Source organism: Anthonomus grandis, chromosome 17 (assembly GCF_022605725.1).
Source record: "Anthonomus grandis grandis chromosome 17, icAntGran1.3, whole genome shotgun sequence".
NCBI classification, from domain to species: Eukaryota; Metazoa; Arthropoda; class Insecta; order Coleoptera; family Curculionidae; genus Anthonomus; species Anthonomus grandis.
This window is the reverse complement of record NC_065562.1, coordinates 7,415,867-7,433,003: the sequence shown is the minus strand read 5'-3', so window position 1 is coordinate 7,433,003 and position 17,137 is coordinate 7,415,867. Positions and strand designations below refer to the sequence as shown.

General features: G+C 33.3%; 2 protein-coding genes across 6 annotated transcripts in view; one reads left to right on the top strand and one right to left on the bottom strand.

Moving 5' to 3' along the window:
• The window catches only part of LOC126746065 (dynactin subunit 2), a 57,706-nt gene extending 42,290 nt beyond the window's left edge, over positions 1-15,416 (top strand). Inside the window, exon 7 of the mRNA XM_050454161.1 lies at positions 8,705-15,416. Within this exon, the coding sequence (XP_050310118.1) occupies positions 8,705-8,886 (182 nt within the window). The 3' untranslated portion in view covers positions 8,887-15,416. The remainder of the gene's footprint in view (positions 1-8,704) is intronic.
• A 1,364-nt stretch (positions 15,417-16,780) lies between these two features.
• Positions 16,781-17,137, bottom strand: part of LOC126746351 (general transcription factor IIH subunit 2) — a 41,292-nt gene continuing 40,935 nt past the window's right edge. For all 5 annotated transcript variants that reach the window (XM_050454572.1, XM_050454571.1, XM_050454575.1 and 2 more), the window contains exon 7: positions 16,781-16,960. In XM_050454572.1, coding sequence (XP_050310529.1) covers positions 16,835-16,960 — 126 coding nt within the window. In that variant the 3' untranslated portion in view covers positions 16,781-16,834. The remainder of the gene's footprint in view (positions 16,961-17,137) is intronic.

Sequence of the window (17,137 nt, the reverse complement as noted above, 5' to 3'; positions counted from 1 at the left end):
AAGTGTCATTGAAGAATTTGAAGGTGTGGCTTTTGATTCAGCTGTTGCTCGAATGAAATCTCGTTTGTCTCATGTAGCTGGTAGGGCTAAAAGAATTCCTATGTTTGAAGAAAAAGCTGAAGAAATTCAAGCTTATAGTCAGGAAATTACAGCCACTTGTCTAGCTCTTGAAGCTGATCTTTTTGACAAAATTTTTCCCAATGCTGATTCAGAACCAATAACTCATTCCTCTGCTCCAGTTGTAAATGTAGCTGCTCCAATAGTCCATTGTGCTACTCGAAATGTTCCTATTAGTGAATGGCAAGTTAAGTTTAATGGAGATTCTCGTAAACTTTATAATTTTTTGGAAACCTTAACTGAATTGGCTCAGGCTCGAGATGTATCTGAGGATACATTATTTCAGTCTGCAGCAGAATTTTTTATTGGTGATGCATTTGTGTGGTATAGGAGTGTCAAGTCAACTGTTGGTGATTGGTGTTCCCTAGTTAATAAATTAAAAAGAGATTTTTTACATGATGATATAGAAGGTGAAATTTGGGATCAGATTAAGAAAAGAAAGCAAAAAAAGGGAGAAAATACTCTAGTTTTCATTCCTCATTTAGAGGTTCTTTTTGCTAGGCTTTCTCGTGTGCCAGCAGAATGCACTAAGATTAAGTTTGTTAAAAATAATTTGTTGCCTGACTTCATTGATAGATTGGCTTTAATAGAAATTAATTCCATTTCTCAACTTTTTGAGCTTTGTAAGAAACTTGAAGAATCTGATTATTTAAAGAATAAAAATAAAATTTAAATGTGGAAAACCAAATGTCAAAGTAAAAGATTGTAAAAAATGTAAATTAAACACATCTTTTAAAAACTTAAATTTTAAACCTAACTATTTTAATAAATTGAGCCGGGAACATTGGCTTGCTAAGGTTTCTGATTTCATGAAAACTACTATTATAAAAAATAAAGTTTACCCTCAAGAACAAATTTCACCACCATTCATCAATAAACCTTTAGATAATAGACCATATATACGTGTAAAGTTGTTTGATGTGCCCATTACATTGCGAGATTGTGAATGCTTTAGTTGTACCTTCTCTGTCCCAAGCATTTATTTTTGGTTGTGATTTTTCCCAACAGTTTGGAATTTTAGTAGACTTTCATGATAGTTTGTGGCATATTAGACGTAATTTTTGAGCCTCATATTAATCTCTTATGTGAAATTAAGCAAAAATTACAAGAAACTGGACTTACGGTCAATTTAGAAAAATATGATTTCTTTAAAACCTCTTTAAAATTCCTAGGTTATATCGTGGGTTCGAATTCTCTTAGGACTGATACAGATAAGGTCTCCGCTATGGTCAATTATCCTCGTCCAAAGACGACTACGGAAATTAAGCGTTTTGTAGGACTTTGCTCCTGGTATCGCCGTTTTATCAAAGATTTTTCTACTTTGATGTCTCCTATTAATGATCTACTTAAAGGACGGAAAAAGGGTCAATCAATTATATGGAATGATGACGCAGAGGTTTCATTTATCAAAATAAAGCAGTTGTTAGTTTCGTCACCAATCCTTTCACAACCAGATTTTTCAAAAAGATTTATTATTCAGAGTGATGCCAGTGATACAGGCTTAGGAGGAGTATTGACTTAGATGATAGATGGGGAAGAAAAGGTTATTGCTTATGCAAGCAGGTCTCTCACTAAAACTGAGAGAAATTATTCTGTTGTTGAGCGAGAGTGCTTGGCTGTCCTTTTTAATATTTAAAAGTTTCGTCCGTATATTGAAGGAGTCGAATTTCACCCCTTCATTTTTAGTTTATGGGAAGCATATTCCTTTATCAGGAAATTATTATAAGAATGTTAATTTGGATATTCAAATTGATCGGGAAATTTGCCCAGGAGATAGGAATACTTATGCTGAGAACCTGAAAGGTTTGAAAGAGATATTTACAGAGGTAAAAAATAAACTTCATACTGCCTATGAGAGAAACTCTAAAGCTTACAACCTGCGTAAGAGAGATGTCTCATTTAATGTAGGTGATCATGTTTGGCGTAAGAATAAAGTTTTATCTAGCGCTGTTGATAAGTTTACTTCTAAACTAGTTCCCAAGTATGTACACAGTATTGTCCGCAAAAAGTTGTCAAATCTGGTTTATATTTTGTCTAATGAAGATGGTTCTAATGCCGGTAAATGGCATATTAAAGACTTAAGGCCTTTTAATAATGGTCTTGATGATGATTCCGATTCTTTGGAATAGTTGTATTTGGAAATTATGTATATACTGTTATCTTCACTTAGATTCCTGCTTCTAATATTGACATCATTCTGGAATTTCTACCATTTGTTATTTTTTTGATTTTATAATCTGGTCATTTGGGTCATATTTTATTTTTTTTGGTATAACCTATTAGTGGTTATGTACAGTATGTCATAAACTTGACATTTTAATTTTTATAGCCGAAGGCTATGTTTTGATGGTTGTCATACTCCATAAATGAGTATACACATTATGTCAGTTTTGACTATTTTTGGCCGTATTTTGTGGGTTGTTATAACCTAGTGGTGGTTATAAACCCAGTGTCAACTTTTGACTGTTTGAGGTTATATTTTTGGCCTAATTTTTTTGTCGGGGTCGGTGAACCTGACAGAGGATGAACATTACTGTTCAGTCTGTTCATTATTGGATTTTGTCCAATTTTTTTTTATCACAGAATGCTGTGATGAAAAACCAATAGTAGATTTGTTTTTTTGTTGGTGTGGTCTCGACCATGGTCGGATTATTAGAGGACTATACGAAGGTATCCTTCCTCACCTCAAATTAATTTGGATATTTATGTGGGTGAGTCAATTGAAAAACAAATTCTATCAAAGTTTTAGATTATGGCTGTATATGCTGTAAGATATATTCTAGTGCCGTTCAGAAATGGATTTGGGAGCACACGGAATTTTGTAGTGGGTAATTAATGTGGCAATCGATATTGTTGTTATAAATTTTGCCCATGTGTTTATTATCTGGTGCTTGAGTTATCTCAGCCAGTTTTCTTTCTAGTTGCTGGAATCCGCCATCTAAAAAGGGTAGTTTTTTTGTTACACACCACACGATCTCTTGGTGAGAAGTTGATTGCAACTTCAATGAGTGTTCCCCTAGGTTGGAGTTCTATGGTAACTGATTTCTATGGTAGAATTAAATGTCGTGAGTGTACATAATTTTAGCTTAAGTTTTAATTTAAGTTTACTTTAAGTTAGTTTTATAGTACTTCTGTATTCTCAAGATCACTATTGTCTTACCAACTTGTGTCCTTCCTCGATATTAAGAGTTTCCTAATTTATGTCCATACCGATTGTGTCTTCCTTTAGGAACGGGTGATACACGTAGTTATCCTGAATTGAGTTAATACGAGAAGATGCCATTTTTAGAAATAATTTGTATATTTAAATTGTGGAACAGGTAATTAACAGAATTGTTTGTTATTTAGTAAGGGATAATAATTATCCGGGAATTTTTCTTTGGTATTATTAGATAGGGGTAACTAGTATAGGTTAAACTTTTTTGTTAAAAGACTTTTGATGTTGAAAAAAAAAATCAACTATTTCATAGCTAATTTTTTTTCTTCAAGGAAGGGGGTAAATGTAGCGTTTTATTTTTCTATTCCTTATTTTCACTAACGCTCCATTGATATTTCATTAATTTCAATAATTATATTAATAATTTCAGTCAACTTCTTTTATCGATATTTCTTTAAATTCACACTGTCAATGACACATTCTACTGTAACGCATCACTCTCCTGGTTTTATTATTCATGCTTTCTGTTGACGGTCCGTCACTCTTCTGGTTGGTCTTAATTAATGTTTTCTCTGATTGGATTGACATTGACAGCTCAGGCGAGAGGTGGGGTCGTAACTTATTTAGTCGGTACTGCATCCATTTTTCGAGGACTTGTTCCCGTGTCGCAGGTAGAAGCGCACGTAAAAGGCCAGTTTTTTTATTTCCGAAGTTAGTGAAGCAGGAAGTGGCCAATATGGTTTATAATTTATAGTCCTTAATCTTGTTCCTTTAGGGAACTGTTTATTTCATAATTCTGGTGCAGGATGCCCGAGATTTTGATGGATAGATAATGAAACTTAGCAAGGTGAGTGTGTCACATTTTGAACGCCATTCATTTTTATCGACAGTGAATACAATGGCAACCGTTGTTTTAGGGTTTTACTTTTCCGTTTTCGTCTTTATTCTTCTTCAATTGTTGATGGCTGCAGGCTTTTGATTTCCCCGGGAAATTGCTGAAAGCGGTAGAGCTGGAGTCAGAGCTAGAGCTAGTATTAGATATTCCCAGTCCAGATAGCTAAGCTACAAATGGCATACATTTACAGCCTCGATTTTGAAGGCCAGCCGTTCATTTCTTGGAGGAATATACAGGCCAGTTTATTCCATTTATTTAAATATTATTAACCATAGATTTGTTTCACATATTTAAATTTTTATTAATATACCTTTAATTTCAATTTATTGCTACAAATATTTAATCAATATCATAATTTAATACGTCAATTTCTTATCTATAATTTTAGTTATTTTTTGTTCAGTATTTTTCAGTACCTTTTTTAGTAGTTAAGTAGATATAACTCGGTTAAGGCTAATATGCCTTAGGTAAAAAGTTTCATGAACTTTCCCTTGCCTACTAGAAATATATACTAAAAACTTTAATAATTGCAATTTATTTTCCAAGTGCTGAAATCTACCTAGTAGTGAAATCATAATTTAAATGTTACTTTTGTCAAATTTATTTTAATCATGTCAACATTATTCATATTTCAATTCATAATAAATTATTAACATTTAACAGATTAGAAAATGAGGTGTATACATATCTTTGGTGTAAATATAATTTGGTTGTATTGTTAAGATATTTTTTTTTGCCTCTTTAAATCTACTTTATCCAGGGTCATTTAATTGTTAATTTAAACCTATATACCAAGTGTTTTTCTTAGTTTTCTTTCATTTATAAAAAAAAAAAAACTAAGTGGCGCCCTCTTATTTAATAGTTATAATCAAGTTTATATTCTTTAATAGCCAGTCATAAGTGAACCTTCGAACAATCCCAAGCCTCCAATAATTCTGAGCTACCGTCTGCAAACTCTTGGCAAAATAGTAACACTGTAAAGTTAACGCCACAATGTCCCTCTAAAATAATGTGAGGATTGAAATCGCCCCAATAGCCAGGTTTGTTTGTTGACTTTGCCATTTAAGTGAAAAGTGTTTTCGTCACCGAAACAGATATTCTTTATTACCGTGGACCGAGTAGTAATCTTGTAAATCATAATTTCGCAAAACTCAATACGTCGGTCTGGGTCATCATCCCCTAATTCTTGAGTAATTAGAAGTTTGTATGGTTGAACAACTTCACCAAGACCCTCAATCTGAACGGCTTCATTGAGCAGTCTTGGCTCATTCCTTTTCTTATTGCCAACAGATCCTGTTTCTTCATATTTAGCTACTAACTCACGGATGTACTTACGTGCCACATTTTTTTCACAATGTCTTTTAACGATTTTGAGATGAAAATCATTTCTACGCGTTCAGCAATAGTGTAAACCATTTTAAGAAACGGTACTGATAATTGAAAACTATTGAAATTATTTATGAAATTAACTTCCACAGATTTTTTCACTGATCCTAGAAGAACATGAAATAAATAATGAACACTAGGAGTCGGAAAATAAAGAACAAGTACTTACTTATAATTTGATAGCAGGCATAAGCAAAATGAGAATCTTGTTTTGTCGATCGTTTAAGTACATCGTTTTAAATATAGATATTGCAGTACATTTCACTCATTTGTGAGGTTAAGTCACGATTTTGACAAAAAAATAAATGCAGTTGACGTAGAATTTTATAAGGAACACAAAAATGGGTTGGCATTTAAAATTTTAGGGGTCAGGGGATTGAAAGTAACACGAAAACAAATGCCTCAAAAATTATCCATTTATCATCGGTAGAGGCAATATTAAATGATGTTCGTTTTTAAATTGTCACCCTGTACAAAGGACGCTTAAAAACTAGCTTAGAGGTACATTGACAAAAACTTTTTGGTCCTCCAGTTAATGGGAACCTTTATCTTAGAATAAAAATAAGGACAAGTTTGTATAAAGATTCCAAAAATTAATATGTTTTGAAATATTGACAATTGCATATTAATCTATTCGGAATTGGTCGGCAAAAAGAAAAATAATTAAATTTCATATAAAATGAAAGGTTGTGGCGAATAACGATCAAAGTGAAAATTGTATATTTTATCAGTATTCACAATTTAATATTTAAGTCGAATGTTGTTTATTTAAATAACAAATATTTAAAAAAATACCTTTTATAAAAAAAACTTTTATTTATTAATGATATTAACCAAAATTATAGTTTTTCAGCTATTTAAATTCAAAAATTATTACTTTCTTGAAAAATGCATGGACTCTATGGTCTTTTTTGCAGTTAGTCAATGGGCGGATCATCAGCGAATTCGGTGTCGCCAATCTCTTACTTTTGTCAGCTTAATGGGCACGGGGTCATCGAAGAGATTTTTCAACGCTGTTTACCCAAAACTTTTCTTTCTCTGATTTTGTTGAGGAACTATAAGACATTTCAAGTAGCTTCCAAAATAATTGACAGCATAGGATATTTCTGCACATACGGCTGTAAAAGAAATTCTGTCCAAGTGTGAAACTACTTCATCTCCACAGTTCATGATTTGATAATGATGGCTTAGTTATGCTGCCTTAAAATCTCCCTCTAGTCGTTAGGTGTCTCAGTATATGATATTGTACACTATCCTATTTTCATGATGTATTTGCCATTACAATCAACAAGAGATACAAAAAAGCTTGTATTGCTACTTTTCGGTATAATTTTAAATAAATAATATATATTTTTTGTTTTAATTTTTGCTAGGGTTTTTCTAAAGCAAATTAAGTTTTTTATGAGCCATTTGGATGTTTTGGTGACTAGAATGTATTGAATTAATACATACCTGCTATTATTATCAGTTTAGAAAATATAAAGTAGGATAGATTTCTGTGATGCAGTAGATTTTGTGTTTTTACCTTTTATAAAAGTGTATGACCAGCATCTTTGGGATAATGGATGAATTTTTCAAGTTTTATGATATTGAGTTAACAAGGCTGATATCCTTGCCGCATTCCAAGTAGGAATGGGAAATGTTTTGTTTCATACGCCAATTAATGCAAAAAAGTAGTTTTTAATTATTATGTCCAGCGCAAGAGTCACAACATAAGAGTCTAAGATATAACATGTAATTGGCACACTAATAAACATCTGACGTAATATTACGGGGTTATTAGGTTCTACTGGTAGTCCATCGCTATTGCTTCAATTTTTCTCTCTTTATGGCACAGTTTTCTGTAATTTCTCACTTCTTGACAAGCGTAATTTCGTTTAATTATTTTTGGCTTAAGGATGTCTTCTTAGAATATTAAAAGCCTAGAATTAACATTGCCGTGGAACCATGCACAGTGTTTAGATCAGATCTATAATTTTCTATGTTCGCCCTTTTTAAAAATTGGAACGACTACTGACCTTTTTAGCTGATCGGGAAACAATCCCTTTTCTACCGAGGTATTGATAGTTAAAGACAGTATTGTTGAAAGTTCATCAACACATGCAGACGCTCGAATGTTGTCAGGTCCAGTGGACTTTTTGTTGGGTCAAGATTTTATAATATTTGCGATTTCCAGAGGAGTAAAAGCAAAAAATAAATCTGTACTTTATCCTTTACAACGACAGAAAGATGTTTATCAAATTCATCCGCAATCTCAATGTTTTCTCTCATTTATTGTACTATATCTATTTTGTTTATTATTAAGATTTAAGTTAATAAGCTCCCAGCTTGTATTCTTACTTTAATTTTACTTTTGGCATCATTAACTTAGCAATATTAATTTATTGTTCACCTCTATTTTTTCTCTCCTTATATTATGTCGAATTTTTCGTATATGAATGTTGTATTTTGCATGAACGCAGACTTTCTTCTTTTTTTTTCTTAACCAATTAAAGTTTGCTAGTTCTTTCCTATGCTTTAGTAGTCCATCGGTGAAATTAATTTATTATTGGTACGTTGGTACATTAATTTTCGTTTTTCCCGTTGTTTTTATGGAAAAAATACTTGAGAATAACTCAGTAGTATATAAAAGACATATGATATTAAGTTAGTTTTATCCCTTAAGCAAGTCGTTTACAAAAGAACCGAGGCTTAGTTTAAAATCTTCCATAGTTCTCCTCTCTTCCATAGGACCATGCATATTTGCATTTTTTCTTATTTTGACGAGTACTATTAGTAACATATAAACGTCGCTGTTAGTAGAACTAAAAACTACAAAGAATATATAGAAAAATAAAAAGTGATCGATCCAGGGACCAGTAAATGATGAAATCATTATTAGCTACTAGTCTATAATCAATAATATTATTTCGTAAACTCAATTAAATTAAGGAATACTCATGAATAAAGTAATATTTTGTTATTCCTTTTTTATTAATGTGGCTTTTGTCAATTTACATGGATTTTAGATGCTTGTTAGATTACTAACTATTTGATACTTTAAATGTATCTTTGCCATTATTTTCTTTTTTAGAAATTATTTCTTAGATATGCTATAATAGCATACAAATGTAACGAGATTGTTATTTATGTTGTCTATTTTTTTTCAGCTACGGAGTTTACAAAAACCCTGACTCAGATTGAGCTTCTTCAATCGGAAATCAGCAGCAGTGTTTTAAACAATAAAACCCTGCTCCAAGGCGTCCAAGAAAGTTTTGCGATTAACTTAAACGAAATTAACCAAACGGTGATGAGTTTAGATTCCAGAATTAAAGCTTTAAAAAATAAATAAGTATATTTCAACAATAGGTAAATAAAACTAGTTTGTACTCTTCACTGTATGGTATAATTAGAAATAATATTTTGCAATCATTTCTATATTATTTATTTTATTCACTAAGGTTGTTGTTATAATTGTTTTTTTATACAGTGTGTACAGAATAAAATGGTGTTTGTATATCAGAAACGGGTACATATACAGGGTCGGTTATTGACAATTGCGTATTCCGGTTCCAACAATATAAAAGAGGCATATTTTAAAGGCAAATAGAAGTTATACATCTAAAACATCCATAATTTATGAGCCTATCGCTCTTTACAACCGACATATAAGATAAACCATCCTGAAAAATACCATTTATTTAACTTCTGAACAACCCGGTTGGGCAGTACTTTTTACTTCCGTATTTTCTCTGATCGATATTAAATAAAAGTTAAATCGTCTAGTTTTTTTTATGGACTGTATTTCTTTAGTTATGATTCGATTGATGGTCGACAGGGAGAGCGCGAGCTCGGGCGCTTGGAGGTACAAATTTAAACCGTGCCCTGTTGCCAAATTTTTACAAAGTTATTAAAATCATTGCGGAGCGTAACATAACCGCCGGCCTTGAAAGCACACGCTTTCGAAAATAAATATAACCTAAATCTAAGATACAAAAGAGGACTCAATGAGTCTAAACGAGGATTACATAATATAAACTTAAACTAGTCACATAATAAAGGTAGGTACTTAATATAGGCATATAAATATAGGCTTGCATATATAAACAGTTTTAATTTTTTTACTTAAATCAAATTTCTGTTAGTTGACTTAAAGGTTTATTAATTACCACCACTAACCTGGTTTTATCGCGCTACCATAACTGCCCCTTTCCATAGGTAAAAGACAAAGTTTTTGGATTGCACGCTTAAAAACACCACGTATCGTTTTAACACTGGCGGTACGAACTTCTCCATTGCGATCGGGATGGACTGCAATGACTCGACCCAGCCTCCAATTTAGAGGATGACTATTTTCCTCCTTTAAAATCACCATTGATCCTACTTCAAGGTTTGGAGAGGTGGACTGCCATTTCTTTCTCTGCTGCAGTTGAGTTATATACTCGGAGCTCCAGCGTTTCCACAAATGCTGGACTATTTGTTGAAGGAGATGGTACTGGCTTAAACGATTGCTCTTGTTGTGGTAAAGCAGATAAAGGTGCTCCAATAAGGAAGTGACCTGGGGTTAGGGCTTGGAGGTCGTTAGGATCTGAGGACAGTGGGGTTAGAGGTCTAGAGTTTAGAACCGCTTCAATTTGAGAAAATATTGTATATAATTCCTCAAAAGTTAAATTTCTATTTCCAACAATTCTAACTAGGTGATGTTTCGCGGATTTTATAGCAGACTCCCAAAGTCCACCTTGATGAGGTGATCTGGCGGGTATGAATTGCCATTCAATTTTATTTTCTAATAAATAAGTTTCGACCGATTTGTCTTTCTGAATATTAGCCAAAAATTGATTTACTTTATTCAACTCGTTATTTGCCCCTACAAAGTTGGTTGCATTGTCGGAATAAATACGCTTACACAATCCGCGTCTAGATACGAATCTCTTAAGGCAATTCAGAAAGGTATCTGTGCTGAGATCACTAGCTAGCTCAATATGAACAGCCTTGGTGACAAAGCAAACGAACATACACATGTACCCCTTTATTATAGCTCGATTTCGCAGCTTTCCATCTTTTAAATTAAATGGACCCGCGTAATCTACTCCGCATATATAAAATGGACGCTGCAGCGTCACCCGGTCTCTAGGCAAATCACCCATTTTTTGATTCAACGTACTTGGTTTAACCCTAAAACAGGTATGGCACTTAGATAAAATGCTACGTACTACTTTCCTACCATTAATTATCCAAAAACGATCTCTCAAAGCAGACAAAATCGCTTGTGCACCCGCATGAAGATGCTTTTGATGTTGATCTAATATTATTAGCCTAGTAAGAGGATGTTTTTGGGGTAATATTATAGGATGTCTCGTAGAAAATGCCTCCAAAGATTTTCTTAGGCGGCCACCAACTAATATAAGACCCTCATGAAAAAATGGATCTAACGATTTAAGTTTGCTATGCTTAGACACACAACCGCGCTCTTTTAATGAACTAATATCCATAGCAAACCCCTGAGCCTGTGCTATTTTAACTAAAGATGTCAAAGCCTTGTCTATTTCGGTAATTGTCAAATTCTTATTATATTCTCGACTATCAGATTTACTAGTTACATTTCGGTAAAATCTTAGACACCATGCTGCTACTCGTGTAAGTTTAGAAAGAACTTTTTACGGTAAATATACTTTGATCGGGAATAACATTTAAAAGTGTTATTTTTTCTTTTTTCTTTTCGGAAATTTCTTTAATCTTTTCTACATTTTGTTTTGGCCAGTAATCCTGATGTTCCGATAACCATACAGGTCCGAACCACCACAAATTCGAATCTCGTAACTGACTAGGATCCAAACCACGCGATATGATATCCGCGGGATTATCCGAAGATATTACGTGATTCCACTGTTCTAACTTACTTAAATTTTGAATTTCTTCAACACGGTTCGCGACGAAAACCTTTAGATTACAAGGTTCATCGGCAAGCCATGCCAACACTATAGTGGAATCCGTCCAGAGCAAAATTCTATTTATTTGTTAAGCATCTAAAGCATCTACGACCTTTTTCATTAGCCTTGCTAACAGTAGAGCTCCACATAACTCTAATCGAGGAAGAGATGTAAAATGAAGTGGCGCGACGCGGGACTTAGCACAAATAAGCCTAACTAAAATGTTCCCGGCTCTACTTACGGATCTCAAATATAGGCAAGCACCGTATGCGTTTTCGCTTGAGTCGCAAAACCCGTGCACTTCTATAAAATTTGGGTCACTTATTATACATTGCCTAGCTATTGTAATACATATCAAGGATTCTAGCTGATTATAAAACATATTCCAAGCTGTTAACAAGTCCAACGGAATTGATTCGTCCCATCCTAACTTCAATTTCCACAACCTTTGCAAAATAATTTTTGCTTTTATGGTAACGGGACCTACCAACCCAAGGGGGTCAAAAATTTGTGAAATTACAGATAAGATAAAACGTTTTGTGACAAAATTGGCTTCGCTCGGTTTGATAGAATATTCAAGGGTATCATTTTTTGCCCTCCAAAAAATTCCTAAAGTTTTTCTTTTATCGTTATCTATGGTAAAATGATTTGTCGTGCTATCATTTTCGTTAGACAAAGCCGTTAAGACTTCATCTTTGTTTGAACACCATTTGCGTAATGGAAAACCGTATTCCGCTAAACACTTCGACAATTTTTGGCCAACATCTATCGCGGTTTCGACAGAACTAGTCGTATAGATCCAGTCATCTACGTAAAAATATTTATTAATTATTTCACTTAACTCAGGTGATTTTTCTTTTAAATTATTAGCGATTTGCTTTATGCACCTGGTGGCCAAAAACGACGCTGAGGCCGTCCCATACGTAACGGTATTTAACCTAAAATGTTCGATTTCTAAACATGGATTCCTACGCCAAATAATGCGCCGTAAGTCACGATGTTCCGACGCTAGATTCACCTGCCTATAGATTTTTGCAATATCTGCTGTAATAACTACGTTAAACTGCCTAAACCGTATCAATATTTCAAAAAGTTCATCTTGTATAGTAGGCCCTATCATTTAATGAAATACCACTACTTGATTTTGCGCTTGCGTCGAAGACTACTCGCAGCTTTGTGATAAGACTGGACAACGACTTTGTGGTAAGACGTTTACAACCGCATGGTGGGGTAAATAAAAGATTCTGTTACTACACTCTATCTCGTTTTTAGGAATCTTACTCATATGGTCTAGAGAAATATATTCATCCATAAAATCACAATAGTTTTTCTTAAGTAAGGGATTTTTTGATAATTTCTTTTCTAAAGAAAATAATCTATTTTTCGCTTGATTAAGACTTTCACCTAAGCTATCAACATTCGACTTTAAGGGTAATTTAACGCAAAAACGTCCAGTTTCGTCCCTGGTTACATTTTCTACAAAATTATTTTCACACTCTTGTTTTTCTCTAGAGAGTCTTTTTACAACCGGATACTCTTCTAATGCCCACAATTTATCTAGCTGTGCCTCTATAGTCTCGTAAGCTAAGTGACAATGAACTCTATCGTTACTTAAAGATTGTGGGTTTTGATTATTTATATACAAAGGCCCCGAAACTATCCAACCTAATACTGTCTTTTGCAAAACAGGCATTTGTTTTCCTAACTTGATTTGCCCTGCACATAATAAATCGAAAAAAATCCCTGCGCCCAACAAAATATCTATTTTGGCTGATCTATTGAACTCGGGGTCAGCTAATTTAAGATTTGCTGGAATTGTTCATTTGGAAAGTCAAATGAACAAGAGGGAATGTTTGCAGTAATGTTTTTTAATACTAAAAATGACAAATCAGCAGTGTAGTTATTATTATAAACTGACTTAATTTTGCTATTAACCTGACAATTTATGTTCGTTACTACCTCACCAGATATTGGTACGCTTGTTCTATTGAATTTCAGCCCTAATTGTTTCGCTAAGTCTTCTGAAACAAAATTTACTTGCGATCCACTATCTAACAGCGCTCTGCTTTTTACGAAATTACCATTTGCAGCCTTTATCTCAACGCATGCTGTGGACAAAACAATTTGTCTTGCGGGTTGGATTGTACTATTACAAGCAGCAACCACCACCTGCTCTTCAGAATCCGATTTTTCTGTAGAAGTAACCATAGCCGTGTTACAATTATTTTTATCATCGATGGCTGCGCTAGAATCAGGATGCAACATGGTGTTGTGTCTGCGTTTACATTTTCTACAACCTGATAACCTACAATCTTTCACCTGATGACTAGACCTTAAGCAGTTGAAGCATAATTTTAAATTCCTAACTTACTCTGCGCGTTTTTCTACAGGGAATGCAAGCAATGTTTCACAAAAATAAACATAGTGAGCACCCTTGCAATACTCACATTTTACTGTATTTAAATGACTGCTATTATTGTTACTATCATAACCTACAACTGCGTATGAGCCTCGATTTCCTACTAATTGCTTGGTAAAATTCTTAGAAGATTTATTGTTATATTCTACCGATCCTAAAACTCTAGCTTTATTCTGTAAAAAATTAATAAATTCTTCAAAAGTTGGATTTCCGCTAAATTGATCTATGGCTTTTTTCTCCCACTCCTTTTTTGTGTCTAAATCCAACTTCCGAGTGAGGAAAAATATTAACAACCTACCCCATTTGTCTACCGGCTCTCCCAAGGCCCTAAGTGCCCTTACATGTTTCTCCACGCTATCCACCATACCTTGAAGCAATTGATGCGACTCTTTATTGATTGAAGCCATGTCAAACAAAGCCTTTAAATGCGATTGGATAATGATAGGCTTGTTATAAAACCTTTTTTTAAGTAACTCAATTGCTACAGCGTAATTATCGTTCGTTATTTCTAAACATTCTAAAACTCTCCTAGCTTCCCCTTCTAACGAATCCAACAGATAATAAAATTTTTGAATGTTATCTACCACTGTATTCTTATGAATTAACGTTTCGAATGTTTCAAAAAAAATTGAGGAAATTTACTGTAGTCACCCCCAAACTTAGGTACCCCTAATCTAGGTAACTGCACGCTAGCAGTAGGCATATTATGTTGGGGCTGTACGGCTAAATTCGGTAGGCTACTATTTTCCGCTTCAAAAGTGTCTAAAAATTCCCGAGACGTCGAAACGCACTTATAATAAAGGGATTCAAATTCGTTCACTGCCTCCTCCCGAATTATCCGAACTGTACAGACCTCTTGTTTCGGGCTGCGGCTAGCAAATATATAAGCTATATCTACCGGCCAGCAGATGGAATAAAGGCGATGGTCCATTTTAAGTGCCGGTCCAAAATAGGGACCTCTCCCCTACGTGTTTGGCTTAAACTGTTCAAAATTAGGTCGGCTATCATACCCTTAAAGGATTGCGCTAGCCTTTCGGATACCCTGTATACCAAATTTAGAAATCGATAATTTTTACTAGGAGCAAAGAATTTCCTTATATCCACCGTTGGTGCTTACAAACAATATAACAAATTTATTGTTGTACACTTTACTGCGATGTTGACAATCGTTGCGCCGTGATGAATTTCATATTTAATTAATATTTTAGTTAATCTAAGTTATTAAGTAAATAGGAAAACCATCTAATAAATAGTCTATCTTAGTTAATTAATATCTGTAATTTGGTCGATTGAATTAAGCCAAAGTGAGGTCTCGTATCAATATTATGTGAAACACCCATCATATGTGAGTATTTGCTTTACCGTTACGTAATATTTACAATAGTGACCAACCCATATGTGAAAATGACTTCTTCAATTTTAAACTAAAATCCATATGTACCCCAATTTATTCTGGACACATTTGATATTAGATATTTATTGTAATCTATTACCTTTTTTTTTACTAAAAATAAAACAATAACATAAAAAGTATTTTTTGCATTTTTTTTCTAATACATTTGCTAGACATAGGATCACAGAATAAACGATCTCACAGAAGCGAAGGCTAGCCGTTTTTACCGAACCGGTTTTTCGTTCAGGCTCCTCCCATTTACCCCCATTCTAACGGGTACAACTGTCGTCGCCCACGTGGTGTATCGGGTCATAATTAGTGTATTAGTACGAGCGTTAGTGTGTATATTTGCGATATTTTGTAATTTGCCGTTTTTTATTTTCATTAAAGTAGGTATACAGAAGTTACATTATTATGTATTATTCATTATTATGACGGTTGTTTAAAAGCTTTGAAAAGTTCTAATTAATTTGTCGCGCCATGCAAATAAATACAGAATAAAAATTATTTAATTTAATAAACATATATGTATATGCCTAAACCATATGTATCTATGTATGTGTACATACGTGCAGGTACATAACATTGTACATAGATAAAAATATTAAGGTTGATTTAGGTATACAGTATTTTTATGTGATAAAGAATAATGACTTTAATTTTCAATTATCTGTCTTTTTATGGACTGGTTTACCCATGCAAGTGCATAATATAGTAATAGTAAAACCCTTAAAAATCTTATATTTTATTCCAGACTATCATAATGGACGGCGACTATACAACGTATATTACCTTTATATTAACGTATGTGTGGCACCTACATATATCTTTTTATATATAAATATATAAAAGCCGATGATACCTACTCTTAAATGTGTTGTGTTTAAAACATACGAGAAAACATACCTGCGTATAAATCTTCCAGCTAAAATTTAATTTAAAAATACCTACCTATGTACATATGTATATGTATATTTTTAACATATTAACATCACACAAAAAGCAGACTTTTTCTCAGCTAGTGCCTTACTAAAGGCAAATATTATTTACCATTATAATAAAACAACTTTCCACAAAAAAACACAAAAATTCCATTCCAAAACAAATTAAAAGTATACTAACCTACACCTCTATCGTATATCAAAACTGTCAAATAACAATTTTTATAAAAATAATAATTATCATAATTATTCTAAAAAGCAAGGACCAATATAAACCTTAACAAAAAAAAATCCTATTTGAAATTTAACTAAATTTTGTAGTTTGCTCCCGTATTATATGAATATAACCATTTCGATTTTAAAAATAAAAGCACTTCGTTCGGTGTATGCGTTTACTACAACTTTACGAGATATCTTAGTGTATTTGCGCCGGGTGCATCTGTCAGTTGGGCTTATAAAAAACTGGTTCACGGATATCAAAGGAGCCGACGCAAGCCTTCGCTTCTGTGAGATCGTTTATTCTGTGATAGGATTCGCAGTTGGTTAATTACTGACTTTAATTATTTAAAAAAAAAACTTTATTAAAAAACTTATAATTTAAAAAAACATTATTTTTATCAACTGTGTGACTGCTGAAAAGTTGCCAAATCCGTCGCACATCCTGGACAAGTATGGAGTGTTTCATGGACAAATATATCACAATCTATACAGAATATTTTCTGACAAGTGAGGCATTGATAAACCTGAAAGTCAATACATATAATTAATTTTAATACCAATAAAATACAGGTACTACAGAGCTTTTCATTAAAGATCCTAAAATACCATATTTCAGCAATGAATAAACCAGGAAAATAATTTTTTCTACGACTATTACGAAAGGTACATTTCGATATAGTTTTTGGTAAAGAAGTGGCTTC